This window comes from Manis javanica, chromosome 1 (assembly GCF_040802235.1).
Source record: "Manis javanica isolate MJ-LG chromosome 1, MJ_LKY, whole genome shotgun sequence".
Classification (NCBI taxonomy): Eukaryota; Metazoa; Chordata; class Mammalia; order Pholidota; family Manidae; genus Manis; species Manis javanica.
Window position 1 is genome coordinate 109,925,302 of NC_133156.1, and position 25,183 is coordinate 109,950,484.

General features: G+C 37.8%; 1 protein-coding gene across 1 annotated transcript in view; it reads left to right on the forward strand.

Annotated features, from left to right (window-relative positions):
* CDC20B (cell division cycle 20B) overlaps positions 1-24,503 on the forward strand; it is a 49,631-nt gene extending 25,128 nt beyond the window's left edge. Inside the window, exons 5-12 of the mRNA XM_037022336.2 lie at positions 1,633-1,726; positions 5,886-6,002; positions 9,959-10,155; positions 11,127-11,221; positions 12,201-12,426; positions 15,981-16,106; positions 16,586-16,703; positions 20,991-24,503. Coding sequence (XP_036878231.2) covers positions 1,633-1,726; positions 5,886-6,002; positions 9,959-10,155; positions 11,127-11,221; positions 12,201-12,426; positions 15,981-16,106; positions 16,586-16,703; positions 20,991-21,091 — 1,074 coding nt within the window. The 3' untranslated portion in view covers positions 21,092-24,503. The remainder of the gene's footprint in view (positions 1-1,632; positions 1,727-5,885; positions 6,003-9,958; positions 10,156-11,126; positions 11,222-12,200; positions 12,427-15,980; positions 16,107-16,585; positions 16,704-20,990) is intronic.
* Positions 24,504-25,183: the final 680 nt, after the last annotated feature.

Genomic DNA, 25,183 nt, shown 5'->3' on the forward strand with positions numbered 1-25,183 from the left:
TTTGTTTTGTTTCTTGGCCATGTTAATTGAGTTTTTTAAAGTATCTTATTTATTATGGTTTTAAGATCTTTGGAGTCTGCCCTAAATCCTTTAGGCACATTAAATATCAGTAGCATATTTTCAGGTTTATCAAACCCAATGAAGAGTCTTTGAAGGAATCAATGTTTCATTCCTTCATCAACGAAGGAATCAAAGCTTAGAACTAGTAAATAAATTCTCAATTGAGGCAAAGTCACTCATTTTGTGTGTGCCTCCTATATTTGGCATGTATATCTTGCTAGAGGAACAATAAAATGTTGTGAATGTAAAATTTAATTATTTGAACTTACATGAAATTGAAAACAAATGTATCAGAGCAGGTTTTTTGCTTGGATAGGGTTTGGGTGTGCGAATAGCTAAGGAGTTCTACTGAGGGAGTTAGGGGTGCTGTTATTTTATATCAGTCGTCCTCAACTGGGAGTGATTCTGCTCCTCAGAGGACACTTGTCAATGTCTGAAGACACGTTTGATAGTCACAACCCAGGGAAAGGGCATCTGCTAGATAGAGGCTAAGGGTGCTGCTAAACATCCTGGAGTGCACAGAACTGCTCCCACAATAATGAATTATCTGCTGCCAAAGGCCAATAGTGCCAAGATTGGAAAGTCCTGCATTATACTTAATTGCTCTACTTTGAATACCTAAAAATCCATGATTCATTTGCTGGCAATGCCTATTCAGTGACATAATTTCTAGGATGAAAATCAAAATATTAAAATGATGCCTATCAGAGTGACTTCCGCCTGAATTATAGTGATCCATAAGATTAAATATATTGTTGCAAAGGAGAAAAAAGAGACTCTTCTATGCTTCAACTATTTGCTATTATGTTTTTAGAAAATTTCAGTAAGTACTTTTCTTTTTTCTTATTACTAATTTTCCAATCTGTGTTTGATTGACATTGGATAGAAGGATGTCAGATGTGCTCTTTCTATCCTGGCCCAAAGAGAGAGCAGTCAGATTTTATGTTCATGTGGAAATTTAGGCATGTTTCTTAAGATCACTGTGATGTGTGTGTGATGTTCCTGTTTCTGGAGGTAAAAAAAGTTCATGGAAAAGGACCTTTAAGATGACTAGTTCTATCCCAACATATAACAGATGAGGAAAACTGAGGCCCAGAGAAACTCTCAATGACAGACTGAGAGAACATCTCTGCGTTGAACGCTGAAAGTCACCCCTTGAAAGTAATCTTCAATTAACCTTACTAATGCTCACCTTTATTATTTTGAGGAGATCTTTTAATTTCAGAAAGTGCTAGAAATATCATGACATTTCAGTTCTTGCAGGTTTTGATGATATCTCTGGCCTGTGGTTGGTTTGCTGGTTAAAAAGATTTTTAGGCTAGAAGAATAAAAAAGTATTTTGTTTTAGCTGAGTAATACCTGCCCTGTGGAGTTGTTGTGGAGATTAGAAATAATATATGTGTAAATGCTCTTAGATAATAAATAATAGCAAATATTGTGGGGTCGGTTTTGGTAATATGGGATCTTCGAACATCCTATTGCATTATCAGTTTTAATTCCATATCACGTGTCGCATCTGAAATACGCATACATGTTGCTAAAGAAGTGTTCCCTTTATGTGTTTGTTTTCAGAAATGCCTAAGCCAGCTGTTTTTGACCCAGAAGGTGGCTCAGCAGGTTAAAGGGAAAATGCAGCTGTGTGAGCAATCCCAATGTGTTTGGGAAGGTATGGGCCAGAGATTGTCTGTTTATCCTTTCCTACCCTTCTCTCTTCCTGCTTCCTTCATTTATTCCTTATCTTAAAATGTGTCACTTTTATATTTATTAGACTAAATCTACATGATTGCAAAATTTAGGTAATTCTCATAATTTTTTGCCTTGACCACCCCCACCCTTAAATCCCATTTCCTAGAGGCAACCACCCTTAGCTCTTCTAGCTATTCCCTTTGGTATTTATGTCTATTTTCTAACTCATATTTGTAAACTGCTATTTCTTGCCATTTTAGACTTTATTATGAACTTTCTAGCATAGTAGATAAGAACTTAGTTCTCTTCCTGTTTTATTCACCTCTTTTAATCAATGTTTATATTGTATTACTACATAATTACTCTTCACTCAAGCCAAGTAATATACTATAACTATGCCTTTTTCTAGTCTAATTCTTTGTTTTTCCTGGAATTAAAAAGTTGCTTAATTTTTTCATTTACTCAGTACCTGTGAAACTATGACTGGTTCCCCCAAATGCTCACGTGTTTTGTTCCACAGCTGCCAGTTCCTGCTTCCTTGGTGACCTTCCGCCCGTAGCCTGCTCTCCTGTCCAGTTGCACAGCTGTGATCCTGAGACTTCTCCTCTCCCAAGTTACATACACTGTTCCCTGGCAGCTCTGCTGTGGTCTTTCTGGGTGTGCTGGTCTGAAACTATCCTCATTCTACTCTTATACTTGATTCATACTTTGGCTGGCTATAAGTTCTAGATTCCCTCAGAATTTTGATGATATCACTTTATTGTTTTCATTCACTGTCGCTGTTGAGAAATCATGCTATTGTGACTTCCTATACCTTGTATGCCATCTGATTTTTCTCTCTGGATGCTCTTAGAAAAATCTCTTATCATTGATGTTCTAAATTTTATGATGATGAAGCTTGGTTTGGGTTTTCCTTTTTCCTTTTTTTAAACTCATTGTAAATGAAAAGTCTATTTGTGGATCTTTTCAATCTTGGAGACCTATGTCCTTTAGTTCTTGAAAACTTTCTTGAATTTTTCCTTAGTAATTTCTTAACCTTTGTGTCTTTTTTCTTTCTTTCTGAAATGATTGTGCAGTTCCTCTGGATTGAGTCTCTGATATAAAATTTTTTTTCTATTTTAGTTTTTATCTCGTTGATTTTTTTCTATCTTTTAGGTGATTACCTCAGTCTGTCCACCAGCCTTGCTATTAAATTTTTTATTTAGGGTGTTCTGGTTTTAATTTTTAAATTTTTTATATGCTTACCTCCTCTCCCTCCTCCTTCCAGAATTTAGCAATTGCTGGATTGTGTCATATTTAGTTTTATATGAAACTGCTAAGCAGTCTTCCAAAGTGGCTGTACCATTTTCCATTCACACCAGCAATGAATGAGAATTTCTGTTGTTCCACATCGTCCCAGAAGTGAGGTAGGCCCTACTTCTCTTCTCCTTTCGTACTGGGAGAAGTGCATGAATAGATAGAAACCGACCTGGATTACTCCGGTCTGAACTCAGATCACGTAGGACTTTAATCGTTGAACAAACGAACCATTAATAGTGGTTGCACCATTGGGATGTCCTGATCCAACATCGAGGCCGTAAACCCTATTGTCGATATGGACCCTTGAATAGAATTGCGCTGTTATCCCTAGGGTAACTTGTTCTGTTGATCAAGATATTGGATCAATTAATGGATTATCTGGACTTGTAAGTCTGGATTTGACAATGTTTTAGATTCTGGCCATACTAATAGAAGTGTAGTGGTGTCTCATTGCTGTTTTTACTTGAAGTTCTCTAATGACACGATGCTAAGCATCTTTTCATATGCTTATTTGCCTTCTGTGTAATCTTCATTGGTGTACAAAAGATTGGTGTCCAGATCTTTTGCCCTTTTTCTAATTGAATTGTTTGTTTTCTTATTGTTCAGTTTTAAGATTTTCTTTGTATATTTTGGGTAACAGTGCTTTATCACATATGTCTTCTGCAAATATTTTTTTTCCCACTCTGTGACTCGTCTTCTCATTCTCTTGACCTTATCTTTTGCAGAAGTTTTTGATTTTAATGATGTCCAGCTTATCTAAAATGTTAGAACATTAATGATAAGAGATTTTTATATGATTTCTTTCATGGATCATGCTTTTGGAGTTACATCTAAAATGTAATCACCAAACCCAAGGTCATCAGATTTTTCTCCTATGTTATTTTCTAGAAGTTTCATAGTTGTGTTTTCCTTTGGGTCCATGATCTATTTTGAGTTAATTTTTGAGAAGGGTATAAGGTCTGTATCTAGATTATTATTATTATTTTTTTGCATGTGGATGACCAGTTGTTTCAGCCCATTTGCTGAAAAGACTAACTTTTCTCCATTGTATTGCCTTTCCTCCTTTGTCAAAGATCAGTTGACTATATTTGTGGATCTAATTCTGGGCTTTCTATTCTGTTCCACTGATCTATTTGTCTATTCTTTTGTCACTGCAACAGTCTTGATTATTGTGGCTGTTCTGTAGGTGTTAAAGTTGGATGGTTTGGTCCTTCAGCTTGGTTCTTCTCCTTTGGTGTTGTGTTGAGCATGCTGGGACTTTTGCCTCATCATATAAATTTTGTTTTATTAAGATTTTTTTAGCTGACATCAGTATCATATTAGTATCCATTTAAAATTTAGAATCAGTTTGTCAATGTCCACAGAATAACTTGCTGGGATTTTAACTGGGATTGCATTGAATCTATAAACCAAGTTAAGAAGAACTGATATCTTAATAATACTGATTTTTCTTATCCATGTATATGGAATATGTCTCCATTTATTTGGGTTTTCTTTGATTAGAGTTTTGAAGTTTTCCTTATATATATCTTGTTCATGTTTTGTTAGATTTATACCTAAGGATTTCTTTCTTGAGGTACTAACATAACTGGTATTGTACTTTCGATTTTAAATTTCAGTTGTTCATTGCTAGTATGTGAGAAAACAATTGATGGGTATATTAATCTAATATCCTGCAAACTTACTATAATTGTTCATTGGTTCAGGAGTTTTTGTTGATTGTTTGGATATTGATCTTTTTTTTACACATGAGATTATATTAGTTTCAGATGTACAAAGGGATTATTTGATGTTTATATATATATTGCAAAATGATGACTACAATAAGCTTAGCTAACATCATCATCACACATAGTTCCAGAATTGTTTTCCTTCTGATGAGAGCTTCTAAGATCTACTCTATTAGCAACTTTCAAATATGCAGTACAATCTTATTAACTATAATTGCCATGCTGTATATTAATTACATCCCTATAATTTATTTATTTTATAATTGGAAGTTTGTTCTTGATTTTTTAAAACTTTGATTGTCAGTACTTGAGTATTTCTAGTAACCTTACAGTTCTGCATCTAACTGTAGGTTTTCATAGCTAACACTGAGGCTATGAAGAGCAATCTGGCTTCTTGGTATAGCACTGTAAAGCTCTCATGCTTTTATCAGAAACCGTGTGGTTACAGAGCCCACAAACCACCTGGGTGGGCTAAATTCCTGTTGATTATATCATTTGCAGTTTGATCACAAGCCAAGTGGTTGGAGGATGAAAAGACAATGGCCTGTGGCTTAGACTTAGTGGGGTCTTTTGGTGAGAATTCAAACTGAGCAGAAGATGTAACCTTGACCTGAGAGAACCATGGGTAAAACTAGCTAAAAATAACTCTGTGTGCTCTGGTACAGAAACAGTGAGAGAAAAAGCCAAAAATCAATAAATCAACAGATACTTATTGACAAAGACTTATTGACAAAGTCTATCAGGTAATTGTTATGTGATATACATATGGATATGTGCAAAAATTACTTTAGTTTTAAAATCTGAAGTGACCGAATAAATACTCAAAGCATGATATAGTGTTTCTGTGTGCTACACACAAGATCTGTCATTATATTTAAGTCTGGCATTCATGTGACTTTATTAGAAAAATGACATTGAATATTAAAAAAAAATCTAAGTTAATACTGTGAAGCCTTCTTTTTCCCTTTTCACCACTTGAAACTTGTAATTCAGCTTTATCAATTCAGATAGCCACTTTTTTTTTTTGCCTCATTATCTCTTAGTACCTGCAAAGGTAAATATTATGTTTCTAGTATCATAGAGATGTATAGATTTGTTTGTTTCTTGTAGGGTGCAGAGATGGAGTCAGAGGCGAATCCTTCTATCTTAAAAGATTCAGTGATATAAACTATTCCATACTGCAACCAGAGGTGAGGATTCATCTTACAGGTCTTCGAGATGACTACTGTAAGTTTTTGGTTAGGTCATGAATTGAGAAATTGACGTGACAAAATGTATCCTGTGCTCTGTCATAAGCTTGAAATTTAATTCTGGAGGAACTAAATGGGCCTTGTGACTCATGTCTAAATGGTGTAGGTCTGAATATAGTTAATACAGTTAGTTTTTCTTTCTAAAATTAGTTTTATAAGAAATATATAGGCATCCGAAGAGGAGGTGGAGTGGAGAACAATCATACAAAAGCTTGGCTATGTGTACTGAAGTTATCTTGATAGTTTTTACTTGAGTTGTATACCCCAGTAAGATGAGGAGGCACTAGAGAGTGAAACATAGGAAGATGAATGTTTTCATGTTCAGGAACAGATATTGTTGGTGTTGGTGGGGCATGAGAAATGTACATTTTTTTTTTTTACTGTATTAGAATGAACCGTACAAATGGTGGCCTATTTTTATAAATATCTTTTAAACACAGATAAATCTAATTTGTCAAACAACCACATTGGATATTCTTATGTGCCTAGCATGTAATCTAGTTGGGAAGATAGGACTAACCCACAAGGAACTGCTACCAACATGCCAATGTAAAATAGACATGAACTGTGGGGTATAAGGAGCTATAAAAACTATAAAGTAGTTCAATGATCTTTGGAGCTGTCCAGAAAGACTGATTGAGATATTCAGACTTGAGCTGTTTCTTGAAAGATGGGTAGGACTTGGAAGGGTGAAGGAGAGAATACAGAGCCTGTAAGGAGAAAGGAGTCAAGGGAATAGGTCTGGGTTCTGTGCAATATTCATATAGAAGAACAAGCAGGAAGAAGCAACAGAACTAAAGGGAACAGTTCTCCTACCTCTCCTCCTACAGCTCCTTCTCTAAGGGAATTTATGGTTATGACCGATGACAATTGAAAGATGCACCGTAAGAGATATTTAAAGAACACAGACATTTAGGAAAACAGACAAAACCAGAAAACTTTTCTTTTCACTCCCTCTTCAAGCCTTGTAGACCCTTTTCTCTCCTCCTCTGATAGCAAAACTTGCCCAAAGATGTCTATTCACAATTTCCTATATCTGGCCCCATGTTGCCTTTGAACTCACTCTAGTTCTTAAATCTCACCATTCCATTGAAACTGTTCTTCCAAATGTCACTAAAGAACTCTTCATTGTTAAATCCAACAGCCACTTCTTTAGAGCTCATTTACTTAACTCTATCAACCGCATTTGAGGCAGTTGATCACTCCCTCCTCCCTGATATCCCATTCTCTTGGTTTGCCTCCTTCTGTTCACTCTTTCTTTGTCTTTTCTGCTGGTTCCACTCTTCTGTTCACATTTTCTTTGTCTTTTCTGCTGGTTTGTCCTCCTCTTCCATCTCCCTGCCTCCAATGTTATTTCTTGGACATCTTTTCTTTTTGATTTCTATTTTAATTGATCTTTTGGCTTTCTGGCTATATCTCTTTGTGTTTTGTTTTTTAATTGTTGCTGTAGGGATTACAATGTAATCTAAGCTTTCTAAGTTTACTTAGAATTGCCGTGGCATGCTTTACACAATATGTAAAAATCTTGCAATGACAAAGGTCTCCCCAACACCCCAATTTTTTTTGTTTCTCTACTTATCATATGTTTCATATCTATGTACCTGGAAGATTCCACCATTGTTATAATTTTACTTGAAAAAACATCCATATTTGCATTTAAATGTTTTAAGAGGGAAAAAATGGTCCTTTATATTTGCCTGCATATTTACCAATTCCAATATTCTCTTTTATTCCTGAAGATCCAAATTTTTCTCTCATGTAAGTTCCCTTCAGCATGAAAAGCTTCTGTTAGCATTTCTTGTAGAGCAGCTCTGTTTGGCAAGAACTTCTCTTGCACTTACCATCTTCCATTTCATGATATTGCTGGATATAGAATTCTGGGTTTGCTAGATTTTTTCTCTTTTAGAATTTTATTTAAAAAATTCTTATATTGAGGTGAAAACAATAAAATGCACAAATCTTAGTGTACAGCTTGATGAATTTGACACATGCATATACTCACGTAACCTTCCAGATTTTTTTCTTTTCAGAGATACACTTTAAAGGTGTTTCACTGATTTCTGACCTCTATGGTTTCTGGTGGGAAGTCTATGGTCATTTGGAACCTTGCTGTCTTACTTTCAAGGCCTGACTACAATCACACATACATTAGCTCTCTCTATATTATTCCACAAATATCATCAATTTCTTTTTTCAGTGTTTTTCCTCTGTGTTATTCAGATTTGATACTTTCTGTTGATCTATATTCAAAATCACTGATTCTTTACTCTATCATTTCCATTCTACTCTTGAGCCTATCCAGGGGATTTTTCAGATATAGTATTTTTCAGTTTTAAAATTTCCATTTTATTTTTTTCATAGGTTTTCATTACCTTTATATTGAAAACAATTTCTGTTTTTCTATTTCTTTGAGATTTTCTATCTTTTTATTCATTTCAAGTGTTTTTTTTTTTTTTTTTACTTTATGGAGAATTTAATAGCTGCTCCAAGAGTTTGTTTGATAACTTCCATGCCTAAGTCATCTTAGGGTTTTATCTATTGATTATGCTCTCCTTTTACATATGTCCAGTAATTTTGAGTTGTACACTAGACATTGTAGATGTTATATTGTACTGACTCTGGGACCTGAAGAGAATGTTGACATTTTTGTCTCAGGTTCATATCGTAACTATTGTCTTGCCTTCTGTGGGAAGTATTCAAGTCTCAGATCAGTTTTTTAAGCCTTGACTGTGCTGGTTTGGGTATATCCTAACCATATGTGTGGATTGGTGTCTAAGCTGAGACTTGTATGGATGCTTCAAATCTCAGTTCAGTTCTCAAAATCTTTGCTGAGCTGATTTGGTTTTCTCTCCACTTACCTGATTGAAGGGTTAGGCTGAGATGTGCGTGGGTTCATACCAAAAATTAGAGGATGACTTTTTGTGGTTCTCTCCACTTCACGACTTTCTCTTCACTCTTTGGCCACCCCAGCTCCTTCCCCTGGTTCGTCTGACCAGAAAGATGGTGGGCTTTCTATCAAAGTTTGAGCTGTTAGTGTTACTCCATGAATGGGGCCCACCCTCAAGGCCAAACCATATGAGAAAAAAGGGGGAAGCTCATGCTTGGGAAGGTTGTTTCTTCAAGTTTAACTCCTTTACTTAGTTTGCATGTTTTTGCTTACTTTACAGAGTACTCAGGTGTTTGATTTGTGTATTTTCTTTAGAGTTTATAGTTGTCATCAGTAGGAGAGATGAGTTAAGGAGGCTTAGACCACTGTAGTGGAACTGGTGTGCTTCATAGTTATTTACTGGTATGTGTCAATCAGAATGAGAATTTTTGTCTTATAAGAAATAAGATAGGGTTATATGTCAACTATACCCCAATTAAAATAAAAAGAAATAGGATACATTTTAATATGTAGGCATACAAATATAGTTTCTCTTGTCAGTCAATTCTTATTGTATAAGCTAGAGAGAATACTGCTAAGAACTTCTAGGTATCATAAATAAGCCAGTGACCACTTTTTCTAGATATATTGCAGTTGGGTGGTAGTTTTGATTAGAAGTGATGGTGGCTTCTCCCATATGGGCATCCAAGGTCCATTGATGTTTCCATAAGAATTATGTGTTTAATTTTTAATGACCTGTTAGATGAAATCCATGTGTGCTCATAATGGTAGATGAAACTTCCAAGTTCTCTGAATGCTTTATCTAATAAATATATTTTGGCATAAATAATAAGAATTATTGCTTATTAGATGTGAATCTTGGCACAAGATTTTTTTTCTAGTTTTTATTTTTGAACTTCTAATGACCTGCTTGGATCCATTATTCTGTTTTCCAAATGACCATAAGGAAGGTATTAATCTTCCTCATCTACCTATAAATAAATCTGTTTATTGGAAAATACTTTTATTTGAAGGCCATCACCCTAATTCAAATGCTTTTCTTATAGACCTGAATATCCTAGATTGGAATTTTCAGAATCTTGTTGCTATAGCCCTTGGATCTTCTGTATACATCTGGAATGGGGAAAACCACAATGGGATTGAAAATATAGACTTAAGTCTCACTTGTAACTACATATCTTCTGTGTCCTGGATAAAAGAGGGAAGCTGCCTGGCAGTCGGCACCAGTGAGGGAGAAGTGCAAGTATGGAACAGTTTTTTTCATTTTCACAATATGCTCTGTGTAATTGCTAGATAACTAAAATAGACTTTTAATAATAGGTTAATATAAAACAAAGAAACTAAACTAGTTATGGTACCTGAAGGTACGGGGAGAGGATATACCATTCTGGTTCTTTTCTGAATAGCATTTAATGAGGACTTAAGGATAGTTTTTAGTTTTTCTTTTCTCTCAATAAAGTTGGGTTTGTAGCATCTCCAGTTTTAGGACTTTGGAGAGAAGAAGATAACCTTCCAATTCTCCTTTCTCACCTCAAGCCATGATCAGGAGTAGAGCTACTAAAAATGAGTGAATTTTTTTCTGATAGGCTCTCTGAAATGGGGATTTGTCAAGTTTCCATCAATCAATCTAATTTCTCATGTATTATTATTATTATTAGCAATAGTATAAACAATATTGCTCATGTGTCTGATGACTTTGGAGGGCCATAAATGGCTCTCATTGCCTTTTCACCTCTGCAATAATATTGGGTGCTATGAAGGTTATCTCATGATTTCTTCTTATGCCAAAGTTCTCATTCCTCGAATGGGTCAGCATGTTATTTATAACTGGCAGGAAAGGAGTCTCGTAGCAGTAAATGGAATTCCTGACTCTAAAAGTGTCCAGGTACCAGATTTTTTTGTTGTTGGTAACTGTAGGTGGATTTCCAGGTTTGGAATTCCCATAATTTAGAAGGAACTAGAAGTGTGATGGTGATTCACAATCCTTGGCTGCCCATTAAATTTATCTGGGGGACTTTAAAATAAATGCCATATCTCCAGGCTCCACCAACATCATTAAATCAGAGTTGATAGCATCCATAGCATGCTCCCTAGGTGATCCTAATATACAGACTAGAGTGAAGGATGCTGAGCTTTTAATGAGTACAAGGACTGGCTTCAGCATCAATTGGCTAAAGGTCAATGCTATATAACTCTGCTTGTTTATTCTTTCAGTTATGGGATATCGTAACTAAAAAGCAGATAAGAAATATGGTTGGTCATTTGTCAGTAGTTGGGGCTCTGAGCTGGAATCACTGTATCCTCAGCAGGTAAGAAACTTTTTGTTGGGATCAGCTATTTTTATATCACCAATTCATTATGGGGACTGAGTGAACAAAACTATAATATTTAAATCAAGCCAAAATAAAACCGAAACAAAACAGGCCATTAGTCGATCCTACCCTCTCAGGTATTCAGATCTTCTGGTGATGTAAATTGGTCCAGTGGCCACCCGTACCACAGTGCCTGTGTACCTACAGCATGTGTTAGTACTAGAATGTGAAGCTCGGGGTTCATGAAATTGTTCAGATGAAATGTGAAACTTAAGCTAAACAAAAAGTTTCTTTGTACTAAGTAATACCTACTAGAGGGATATTTTGTTGAACCCAATTGTTTATTTCTGTAAGTATCAATAATTTGAAATTTGGCAAACTTTCTGGGGTACATTTCCACTTCACAGACCCAGAGAGGTTAGAACTGGGAGGGACCTCCCAGATTATTTAACCAGTTCAAACTTGAGCATGCCTCAGAATCACCTGGGGGGCTTCTTAAAACACAGATTGCTGGCCTCACTCCAGGAGTTTCTGATTCAGTAGGTCTGAAGGTATACATGTACGTATGCAGATAGATACTAAAACCATTTCACTGAGTAATATGAAATATTCTGAGTCCCAGAAAAGTAGTACTTCCGAAGTGCAGCACATCCACCACTACTTGGGAAAATCTGGTTATCTTCTAAATTTATCTTTTCCATAGCTGTGTATATCATATTAAAGCCACTGGAAATATCTATCAAAAGATATCTTCATAGTGTCCAGCTTTTAAACTCTGCCAGGCAAATCTATTTCACTTGTGAGAACTATCACCCAGGCAAAATTCTCCCTCCTGATTAATGCAGGGAATGTCTACTTGTGTTTTGAATCTGTCCTAAGGGAACGTTCAGAAGTTTGAACTGCATTTTCCTTCATATTTTCAAGTGCTTATGTAGCAGTAGTTCTGCCATAAACATGCACCTTTACTTCTGCTCAGCGGCTCGAGACTGGGCCGTGTCCATCATCATGATGTTCGGGCAGCTCAGCATCACGTTGGAACACTTTGCCACAAACAAGCTGTGTGTGCTCTGAAGTGGTCCCTTGATGGCAGGCTGCTTTCCAGTGGCTGTAGTGATGGATTGCTGACTATATGGCCCCATGATCCAGGGGCAGATGCCCAGGGTCAACCACTAAAAGTCATACCCCAGCCTACAGCAGTGAAGGTAAGACATCCAGGAGCTTTCTGGGTTTCCCTTTAGTCAGAGATCACCGGGCATCCTTCTCACATGAAAACAAAGTCGTGAAACCAATAATCTGAGATTTTCTTCCTCCAGAATTTGTTTCAGATTTTGCCATCACCCTCCTGAAAGACAACCCTATTTATCCCCATAGGTCAGATTCTTTTTTGGTGGTAAGTGACTAAAACCAAAGTCAACTTGAACTTAAGCAAACAAGTAAGTATGTTTTCTCATAACTGGGGTTCTGGTTACAGACAGCTGTTTCAAATATTGTCTGGATCTAGACCCTTACATAATGTCACTGGAGTCCTGCCTTTTTGGCTTTTTGCTCTCTTGTGTCTGCTTAGTTTCATTCTTCACTCAGACTCTATTTTGTGGGCAAGATGGCTCTCGGCAAGCTTCAAGGCCAGTATCCCAAATGGGAGCTGGGTAAAGAAACCATTGTCCCTTATAAATCTGGTAGAGAAGTCCCAGGCAGGACTCTGGTCTGGCTTTAATCATATTCTCATCTCCCAGTTGACAGCTGAGAGATGGGCACACTGATTAGCCAAGCCTGGGTCCTGAGCTCACACCCAGGAAAGGAGGCCTGTTGCCTAAGATGGGGGAAGGGTGCTGTTGAGTGAAATGAGTACTCCACTGGGCTCTGCATAGTGATTTCTTATTTCTCTGTATTTTAAATTAGTATTTCTAGTAAAAAAAAATCCACATTTCCCTTCCTTTGGTGTCATGGATGTATGTCTTGGCCTCAACATAGTCTCAGAATATTTATTATTCATAGTTCTATTTTATTAACTATATTAGTTAATATATAGGAGAATGAAAACTAGTTTTCTAATACAGGGTGGAATATATAGTGCCTGCTGCTACTGCATGGTACTGGCCCAACAGCTCTGGCTTGTGAGTTTTTAATGTCAACAGTATATTGAGAATGATTTTAGGCCCAAATTCCCATGATTAATAACTGAACAAATTTTAGGAAAAATGTATTTAAAATGTTCTGCTTGCAAACAAAATACAAGAACAAAATAAAGCAAAACAAAAAGCTAACAGTTGAAAAATCCAAGCCAAGCAAAAACAATTTACCTTCTTAGATGTCTTATTGTCAGAAATACAGTGAACTGAACTAAGAGAGTTTCTGGAAACCTAAGCAAGCCAAGCCTCACAGCAGCTAATACCTGGGGAATCCCAGGAGCAGTAACTAGTGTAAGTCTCTTCATCCTTGCCACCAATGAGCCAAGTGGTACAGCAGGAGCAGGTTGCCTCTGTGATTCCTCTCATGAGGGAGTTCTAGCTTTGCCAAAGCATCTGTTGATAGTATAAGCTAATTGGAAGGAGGGTATATAAAAAAATACTGGTTTCTGTCATATGGTAAAACTGGGGGGCCATGGGCTCAGGGGAATTTCTGAGCTTTTTGAAATTGAATGGAGAGGTTTGTGTTTACTGAAATTGATCTCTTATTGAGCCTAGTCAGGGGTATGTACATAATTGTTATTTGAAAAAGACAATTAAGGCAGGTAACCAGAAGATATGATACCAAATATTGAAAGTATTTTATTCTGACTGAAAACTTTCAATTGTACATTTATTCACAATGGAGGGCCAAGGCCTTTACTTTAAATGTAGGTTAGCTGATTAGAGTTCTTCATTGTCTTTCTTGTATGAACTATAACCATACTTCACTGTCTAAGGTTTCTATTCTGATTATCTATTGTTATGTAACAAATTGCCCCAAAACTTGATGGCTTAAGACAACAACAATTATTGTATTATCTTTTATGGTTTTCATGAGTTAGAGTTTGGGGAGGGCTTATCTGAGAAATTCTGGCTCAGGGTCTCTCATGAAGTTGTGTTCAGACAGTGACAGAAGCCAAAAGTTGGGGGTCAGAGCAGCTGTTGGCCGGCCAGCCATTCTACCCTCTTCACGGAGTCAGAGCTTCTCTACATTGTTGGGCTAGTCTGGGCTTCCTCACAACATGGCAGCTTAAGATAACTGGACTTTGTGGCACAGGGGAATGGGGCCAGTGCTTCAGAGAGCAAAATAGAAGTTTTTATAACTTAATTTCTTAAGTTATGTGGTATCACTTTTGCTGCATATATTGGTTGCAAGCAAGTCACAAGCCCTCAAAGATTCCGAGGGAGGGGAATGAAATTCTACCTACTGATGGAGGAAGTGGAGAAAGATCTAGAAGGCCATATGGCATGGGAGACTTAATTTTAATTCTAAGTAACCTTCAACTCAGGATGGAATTAGTGTGTTCATTTGATGCTGGTGTTGTAAAAAGTCATAACGATTTGGAAAACTGTATTAACACTTCTGAAGCTGGGAATTAACCTGAGGAATAATTTGTTAGAAACAAAAAATGTATGCCATAATATATTTGTTGCAGTGTTTTTTACAAAAGCAAACAATAAAAACAAAACACAAAAGAAAACAAACAAAAAAATCTACTCCTTCCCAAAACACTCAAGTCAACCCAATGCAAACCAAACCAAAATAAGAAAACAACCTGAGTCCAGCATTAGAGCAAATATTAATTGGGGTTCAATAACATGATGGAATATTGTGGGATTATTAAAAACTGTAATTATGAAAAAAGTAAAACACTGAAAACTGTTGATCTAAGTGAAAACAACAGAAAAACAAAAGAGTATATATGTTATGTTTGATACTTTCTCAAATATTTTTACATGTAGAAGATAGTATGCAAAAATGAGAATAGTTAGCAGGATGACTGCTAAGGATATACAGATAAATATTTTATTTTGACTGAAAACTTTTGATTGTACATTTATTTACAATGTAGGGCCAAGATCTTTACTTTGAATGTAGGTTAGCTGATTAGAATTTTTCATTGTCTTTCTTGTATGAACTATAACCATATTTCACTGTCTAAAGTTTCTATTCTGGCTATCTATTGCTATGTAACAAATTGCCCCAAAACTTAGTGGCTTAAAACAACAATTATTTTATTATCTTTTAGATTAGACAGGTAAAAAACATAAGTGTTCAACACTAAACCCTATTTTTCAGAAATAACTATAATAATTTATAAATAAATAAAGAGAAAGCAATTTTAATTTTCCAAAATATCTTAGAAGTTGAAATACATGAAATATTTTGAATGGTGAGCAATCATATATAGCTTTCTTTTGTCTTCTATTCTCTTCTTGGACCTAGAACCTAAAGACACAGGTAGACAGACCAGAGAAAGGCAAGTCATAACCAGATTCTAGGTGCACACATCAGCTTCTCTAGCAGCAGATTTTTGCCCCATAGAATGTGTTGATGTAGTTCTTCAAACATATTATCATGCCATTTTTCTATGTTTAAGATATTTGCATTTGTTATCAAATTTTGAGGAAGGCCTAATAGGTGGTTTCTGATCTCCAAGAAGTAATCTCTGGAGGGACAGTTGCTCCTGTGTTGGGATTAAAGGTCCAGGTGAGCTGTGATGGGTGCAAACCTCTGGAACTTCTGCTTACCTGTATGTATAGCATTCACAAGCTCACCTTCTGTGTAATCTTTTGGAACTTTAAAGGCCATGGATTGGTGTCCCTGGCAGTCTTCAGTCCTTGCTGTTGGAGGAGGAGGGAAGGATGGTCACTTACATATCTTGGACATCAATACTGGGCAGAGCCTCCAGACCCCAAACACAGGCTCACAGGTCAGTGTCTTCTCTGGTCACCTTCACTCTGACCTAGAATCTTGTGAAAATTATTTCTGCTAGAGCACAGGACTCAAACCCATCTCTCTGTACCTGCTGAGTCCACAGGGATTTGTTCTTGAGAGTTTGGTTTTGCAAAATCTTCACCTGTGAGTCAAAAGTTAATAAATCTGTGCATCTTTTTTTCCCCTTTCTCGGCATTGCTTTGACTGTGTAACTTGAGAGCAGTCTGACATTCCTGGACTGTGATCATAGTCCACTTTGCAGGTTCATTGCATCTAAGCCCATTTGTCTATTTAGTCTGTTGTTGCCCTGGAATAAGCTTTTCTATAACTAACACGATTCCTCTAACACTCTAACCCCAGCTGTGGCCTGGAGGATGGATATGGACAGAGCACACTCTCTAGAATAAGTCTGGAATATATTCACAGTGAAAGAGAAATTGCCCTAATTCTGTATTTTTTTGGTCATTACTACAGATTTGTTCCCTAATCTGGCTACCTAAGACAAAGGAGATTGCAACTGGCCAAGGTATTCCTAAGAATGACATGACCGTGTGGGCCTGTCCAGCCCTGGCCAGGTCAGGTGAATTTTTTGGTAAGTAAATATGTGAGTAAAATGCCATGTATCTATAGCTCAGTGAGCTGTCATTGGCAGGAGAAGCCCTAAATGAATGATTTTTCTCATTCTGTTCTTTGAAGTATCTATTTCAACAGAGGAAACAGGCCCACACACACCACACCTCAGGGAGGATATAGATGAGTATGTCTGAATTTGACCAAGATTCTCTATCAATTATAGTTATTATGTCTTCTCCTCCTTGCATACATGCATGGGATGGCACAGTGACCATCATAGACAGTTTTGGAACTGTGTTTTTGAACTCTGGGGTTAGATTCATGATTCTCCTTAATTTGAAGAAGAACCAGCAATGCTGGAATGTGTGGGAGATCAGGACCTCTAAAAGGGTGAGACATTGTTCTAGGTGGGAGACTGTCAAAGACCCGGAGGCTCTGGTGAGGCAGACAACTGCCCTTCAAGGTGGACAGCTCCTCTTCCACAGAGTAGCTCTACAGAAAGACCCTGGGATTGGGGGTTAGACACAGGCCATGTCCTCAAGGGTCTTACACCCTCTTTGGTGCGATCTTGAATGTTAAAGGGGTCTCAGAGGTTAGTAGGTATTTCCTTCTACCTAGCCCTGGGAAATAGGACACAAGTGATGGTTGCTAAAGGACCAGAGCCCTGGCATCCAATCTCTTTAGACCTCAGATTACATATCCTGTTTCTTCTGGTCAGCCTGACTGGACCCCTGTTTAGCCCGAGGCTGACCTTTATATCCTTCAGCTGTTATACTGTGTGATTTGGTTACAGGCAGCTCTTGACAGAGCCTCTTTGGTGGCCAGGCATGCCAGAGGAGCATGAGTTGATCCTTTGCATACTTTAAATCACAAGACATGCAAGTCCCAGGACCTTTTCCAGTTAGAGAAATATCTTAAATCAAGCTTTAAGCTCAGTTCTTCCTAAACTTATAAATTGAGCAGCTAGATAGGCCCTTCACCTAAGGTGGAGGCATCTGACAGATACTACAATCAATTTGTTGATGCTTCGAATAAAGAATAAACTTATCTGGTACATTTTCTTGTTTCTTTGGCCTTAACAAGCTATGAGATCTTTAGTTTTAATGCCTTGTCACTTTTTTCATTGCTATTAGACAGAATTTCAGAGTCTGTTTAACCTTCCTTCCTTCTCTTCAAATGTTTATGGTTGGAGAAGATGCAGTTACTTTTGAGCTCTTACACACTAATTTTCATCTCTAACCCAGTAGTTTTTCCCATATGCAGCATATGTTTAGCAGGATGTTGTTACACAGACACATGGCATGTGGTCAGATACGTTTGGAAATTCTGGGTTTAAACAAGAATAGTTTCTCTCTGAAAGATGTCTCAAAGCCTTTGCTACATTATGTGCATTATGAATCTCTAAGAGGAGGTTAAATAGCATTTAGTGTTTCCCCAACATTTGGGAGGTCTTTTGTATGGTGCATTTTGAGGTACTTTTCCATGAATACATTTCAGGGAGCCCTACTATATGGCATTGGACTGCTGAGTTTCAAATGGGGGGTTGTGCCCCATTGGACCATGGATGTAATGAGTCAGGATTGACAGTAAAAAATTAAATAGAATAGTATAGGATGGAAAAAATGTAAAGGTGCATGTTATTTTTGAAGCTTTTGTTATTATCATGCAGTGCATATACGTGTCTATATATGGGTTGCTACAGAAAATGCAGTTTTGACTGTGGGTTGTGGTCATAAAGTTTGGAAAAGGGTATTCTAGATTATGGTCATATCTTTACTAAGCCTCACCTTGTTAACCACAGTCATAATTCTCTGGGGAGAAATTTCAGTTAAAGAGCTCTCACAACCTGACTACAGAAGAAAGAAAACTTCTCTTTGACCCCCACCCTCCACCCAAATCTCCTCATCCCCCTATCCTGGCTACCCTAATTGTAATTTCTAAGCTTTGAAACAGGAGCAGGTAACTTTCTAGCCTATCGGTAAGATTTGGCCTTTGACTTAGTTTTGTCAGTCCACAATGCGTGCATAATATGTCTCATTTATAATTATAGCTGAATAAAGAAAACAATACTTTCAATGCTTTCAGTGACAATATTCTTGGGATTTGGGGATGTAAATCTTAAAAGAGGACCTTTGTCTAAGAAAAAGATGGCATTTCCCACTATCTAGTAAGTTAATACTGTCACTGATGGGAGGGAAGTATTTCAAGAACATCTTTGCTTCTAATCCAAATGCCATTGTGCTAGCAAGTTCTGGAAGTGGCTTTCCATTTTTAAAGTTGAGATATTTTTCAAAGCTTACTTTGGAAAGTATTTGTATTTTTTTATGTTACTTCTTTCTCCACTTTCTTTTCTTCCTTTCTCTTCATTTTCACATATCAGAGTGAAAAAAATGAAAGCATATTTATCACCTACTATATTCACTAGACTTTTCTTAGGTTTAGTTTAAAAACATTAGTGTAATATTTTGTATTTATCCTAAGTTGTTTTAGTTTTTAAATTTTTAATGAAAAAAAAAAGATGGACAGTGGCCTTCAATAGAAAAAGAGATTCTGTCTTGCCCTGGGTTTGAACTGTCAGAGCATTGAATTTGATTCTAGTTTCTGGCTCTGTCCACTAATTAGCTATGTGACCTTAGACAAGGTATTTGATATCCCTAAAGTTTTTCTTCACCTGTAAAATAAGGGGGCTGCATTATATCTATGAATCTAAACTTTCTAATATACTGACACGCACAGGCCCATTATCTCCTTGGGGCATGTATGTGTGCAGGTGTGTGTGCTCTAGCACATGAAGGAAGGGCATTGGAGTGACGTTTGTAGGTGGAAAAAGCCTAAGTGTCTAAGATACACACTGCTTGCTGCAGAGAATCTTGTGTTGTCAGAGCCTAAGATGAATTCTGAAATTCCAGATCTCAGTTGAATTGTAAGCAATACTGGCCCTATGAGGAGATGACCACCCACCTAGTTTGATTTTAGTTGTGCCCACAAACACCTACCCACTCAAAAATTTATCCAACTCCCTTCCTTCTCCCCATCCTCCCAGCCTCAGCCTCCTTTTTTGGAGTCAGTCTTGTCTATTTGGCCTGAAGTTTTGATCGTTAAAGTCACTGTTGGATTAAGATAGGTTTTGCCAAACATTTTTCAAGGAACACTAGTTGCTTGAGATGCTCAAGTCAGAAGGACTCTGGTCAAATAAGTTTCAGAAATGCTGCCTATTATAGCCACTTCTCCCAAATGTTTATAATGTATATAGTAGTAATGAAATAAGGAATCCTGTTTGGTTTTCTCACCCTGAAGCTTCTAAATTAATGTGAACATTAAGCACTCTTTTCATTTTTAATACCTATTAACCTCAGAAAGAACTATTGTTCCACAAAATGTTCTTTGAGAAATGATCAGTTAGGTAATAGTGGGGTATTGTCTCCAGAATTCCACAACAGAGACTTATGTGTGCTATGTTAGAGAGCTTTTGGGGTCCATTTCCATTAAGCTACATCAATTTATTTGATTAGTTTCTTGAATCCAAGGTCCCAAGGGACAGAGTAGATGGAAGGAACACAGCAACTCCTGGGTGTTGGTGGGTAGGAAAGATAGAACTAATAATGGGATGGGGCCTGAGGGGTGCGGTGGGCTCAGAAAGGGTCCCCTCAGAGGTGTCCGGGTCAAATCCCTGGCATCTGTGAATGTGACCTGTTTTGGAGGAAAGGTCTTTGCAGATGCAATTACATTAGGCTCTTGAGATGAGATCGTCTTGGATTATCTAGATGGGCCCTAAATTCAATGACAAGTGTCCTTAAAAGAGACACACAGCTACACAGAGAGAACAGAGAACAAGAGAGGAGGCAACGTGACCCAGGGAGGCAGAGGCTGGGGCGATGTGGCCATGAATCAAGGAGTGCTGACAGCTGCCAGTAGCTCTAAGAGGCAAGAAGTGGAATCTCCTCTGGAGCCTCCAGTGGCAGCCAGTCTTGCCGACCCCTTTTTGTATTTGTTTCTAGAACTGTCAGAGAATAAATTTCTGTTGCCTGAAGACATGCAGGTTGTGCTGATTTGTTATGGCAGCCTTAGGAAACTAACCCATACAAGATCCCTGAAGGGGAAACCGTGAAGCAGAAAGCCAATCATGTTAGGATGTTGCCGATCAACCCTGACTGGCATTTTCCTCAGCAAAGGTGCTGCAGGAATGCCAGCTCCGATGTGGCAGGTTTTAGAGAAGCCCTTTACCCCGGATGGCATTTGTGGCCCCACCTTGGTTGCAACAGCCCTTGTAATGTGGAACATGAACTGTCTCTCCTTCTTCCCACAGGCCACAGGGGCAGGGTGCTGCACCTGGCCTTGAGTCCAGACCAGACCCGGGTGTTTTCTGCGGCAGCTGGCGGCACAGCCTGTGTATGGAACTGCTTCTAGGCCTTCAGCCCCTCTAAGCTCTGGTCTCCTCTAAGTGACAATAATGATACTGGCCTCATCTTCTTTGGTGTGGTTATGAGGATCCAACAAGGTGATGTGCTGTTCCTAAGGTGACTGCCTGTGCTGACCTTCTTTCTCGGGTTATATGTGCTCTGCTTCCTCCCTTTCCATTTCCCAGATGTTGTCTTTGACTCTGTTCTTCTCTCCCTGATTTCCTCCCACCTCCTCCTCCCATTCCTGTTTCTCCTTCTTCGGTAGCTCTTCCTTGTTAGTATTTCCATTGCTATAGTCAGAATAGTATCTACAGCAAAGATTTCTAAACATTTCTTTCCCACGTGACTTTTCTTCTAAGCTCCAGCCTCGTACTTTGTCTGCCTCTGGATATTTCCTTTTTCAGATTCTTTCCAGTCTTTAGCTCAAACTCAACACATTAAGAATGCAAATTATTCACTTGAAATATGTTGGTCAAAATCCTGCTATATCCTAGGCAGTGTGTCTTATAAGTATACATACTATTCTCTCAAAATGAGCTCCTCTGTAGGAGTGTCTTTCTGTCTTCACGGACTCATCCTTCTACTGGTCACCCCCTCACTGGTCACCGATTATCTGCTTAGTGCTTACTCAGCTTGCCCCTTTTTCTCTTTTCTTTTTGTTTCACTCTGGTCATGTCCTGAATACCTGGTGACTGATCAGTTGTCATTGTCTACTAACCGGTTTCCCATCTATACTCTTCATGGTCTCCATCTCACTGTGAGGTTAAATTTCTGAACGCACTGTGCTGATCCTCTGTGTCTCCTAACAAACTCTCAATTACTCCCTATCACCTGCCCCCTCGGCCTCAACCTCATGGTCCTGAGTCCAGAATGTGAAGTCAGGCAACCTGTTCCTACCTTGGCTCTGCCATAAACTGGCTGAGTGAGCTTGGGCGTGTCACAGCATTTGCAAGAATAGGAATTGGATTGGATAACCGCCAAGCTTTCTTCAAGCTTTATCTTCCTAATGTTCTACCCTCCTCTGTTAGTCCACACTCAGGTCCCATCTTAGCCCTGGACTAAGCCTTGTGACTTCTTGCCTCCATGCCTTGTAGGAGCTTTTGAATTCCCACTCCTCTGTCCCTTCTTTTTCCTTGTCTCTTAAGTTCTGACCTCTCCAGAAAGTGTTTTGAAAATGATGTTAACCTGGGTTTGAACTCTTGGCATCACCTATTTGTTAGTAATACACTATTCTAGCTGTTTTTAAAAAATCTTTTATCACTATGTGAATCTTTGGTTACTTCAGTTTTAACATGCTTATTTCTTCCCTGGACTATTCAACTGAGAGCTGGGAGAGCATGCATTATACTTTTTAGTGCTCTTTATAATGTTTTGCATATGTCAGATAACAAGTATTGATTAATTTGTTTGCTTTGTCATAAAATGTTTTTTTACCAGTACATATACACTCCCTTCCTTTCCCCCTTCCCCCCAAAAATCCCATATAACAAAACAAAGCCTTGATAATTGAAAAGTGTAATAATATATACAGGGGGAGTTAGGACTCTCCTGCCAAATTAGTGTTAACTTGCCAATATATTCTCTTCTTTTCCCTGTTTTTTAACTCAGAAAAGCTACTTGGTAGTGCTAGTAATTTTTGTTTTAGAAAATTTTAGGTCATCAAAAGCTGCAAATGTGATACTTCACTGTAATACACACTGTTCTTTAAGCTAATGGTTTTAATTTGATCTTCCTCTTAATTGTTTAGCAGGGAAATGAGTCAAATGATTCGACCATTTCTAGGGTCCTCTAGTATTCTGACCTGGGTACTTCTATCTTAACTGTTTCATGATACTGCAACATGATCAAAGACCACTTTGCCCATTTAATACCAGTGTGTGAACAAGAGGCTCTCACTTAAGGAAAAATAATGACAGAGGTTTCCCGGCTAATGAAAGCAGAGCATTCCTGTGAAAGCTCGGAAACCGAAATGGCATGAATTGAAGAAGCAATTACCATTAATTTACCTGGAAACATTCTTGAGTCTTCCCAGATGCTCAAAATAACCTGTTGAGCTTTTCTGATACCTTAGGACACATCTTGCTAACGGAGGCACAGAATAAATGGAGACAAAGCATGGATGCCCACAGACACAGTCCAAAGCTCCAGCAGCTTGACTTCCCAGGCAAGCAGCTCGGTGGGGCCGTTCTGGCTGCCTGGGGTTTGTGCTGCCCCTTTAAATGGCTCCCTGCAAAACAAATCCTGAACACTAGTTTTGCTTTTCTCCTTTTTTTTCTAAAAGCCAGAATCCTCTTGGATTTCTTTTGGTTAGTGAAAACAGGCACTAATATCTGTCTTTAATAAAAATGAAATGATGTAACATGAACTTTTGGAAGTAGGGGTACCTGTGTATCTTTTACATGCTTTTTGTTTTAGTGGAAAGTCTGGGATATGCTTTTAGTAAAGAAAAAATTGAACTTACAGATAATACACAAAACAGAAGCCTTTGTTACAACTCATATTTTAATTTTGTGATTTAAAATTTTTATTGAGTAATAATTCACATATAGTAAAGCACATAAGTCTTAAGTGTATGGTTTGATAAATTTTTTATTTATGAATAGATAACTGTGTAACCACCATCCAGTTCAAGATATGAACATTTCTTATCTTCTAAAAGACTTCTGTAAGACCTAAGGGCCTTATTCTGGTCTGTGCTTCCCCCCAGTGAGGAGACGAGGGCCATGGCAGATCGATGCAACAAGCAAGAGGTTTATTATTCCAGCTAGCTGGGGTCCAAGTGTCCGCCCGACACAGCAGGTTTCAGCAAGGACCCCGAGCACTCAAAGCCAAGGGTTTATATAGCATTTTCAAAGCACTTAACTCATAGTAATTTTCCACAGCTACGCATTATTTTTTGCAAGTCATACATCCTGGGGTTAAGCAAGAATAAGATAAGACCACTCCTCAATTGTTAGGGCGGTTCCGCATGATAAGCTTGGTATGTATGATTAGCTGACCAAGGTTAGCTGACCAAGGGTCACAGCTGCCCACAACCCGGTGTTCATGATTAACTTGTTTTTCAAGCCTTACCCAGTTCCAGTTCTTCTTTCTAAGCCACATACTCAGAAAATGGCTTCTCGCCTCTTAAGATGGCTACTCTTATGCTAACTCATTCCCATTCTTACACTTCCTTGCCCCCTGCCACTTAACACTCTTCCATTATTCTGACCTCTATAAGTATGGATTAGATTTTCTTTATGCCAACCTGTGGATAAATGGAATCATACTGTATATATTCTTTTTTGTCTAGTTTCTTTTCACTGAACATTAAGTTTGTAAAATTAATTCATCTTGTTGCATGTAATTATGGTTTGTTCTTTTTAAATGCTATGTAATATTTCATTGAATAAATGTACAACCATTGTTTATCCATTTAATTATGGATGGTTGAGTTATTTTCAATTTTGCCTTTTAAGAATAAAGTTGCTGTGCACATTCTTGAACACATATTTGGTGGACAAAAGCACTCATTTCTGTTGGGTGTATACTGTGGACAGGAATTGCTAGGTCACAGGATATATGTATGTTGAATTTTATAGACACTGCCAATTTTTCCAGTAAGTACCAATTTATACTTCCACCAGCAATGAACAGGGTTCCATACAACTGCTTTTTTAAGTGGAATTAAAAGTCTGTAATAAATGCCTGGAAAATTCCATCCTCTTATTGCTGTTAGAATCCTAAATGCTCTTATTGCTATTAGAATCTTAAATAGGAATTAGGGATTATAGAGGGTACCACAGTGTCAGACTCGTGACCCTCTTAGGTTCGTACTTTCAGATATTGGCATCAGACCTCGCTTTCTAGTATGGGAGTTCTCATCCCTAGCTGCGTGTTAGAATCACTGAGGAGCTTCTATATAGAATGCTATGTCCTGGGTTCCACTGAATACCAATTAAATCAAATTTCTAAAGGTGGACCTGATTATTGATAATTTTAAAAAGCCTGGTGAGTCTAATGGACAGTCATGGTTGAAAACTTGTGCACTAAATTTTTTGGTCAGTCTTTAAGTTGTGCTCCTTCATTTCTTATAGGAGCTTGTCTCTTAATGTTGATG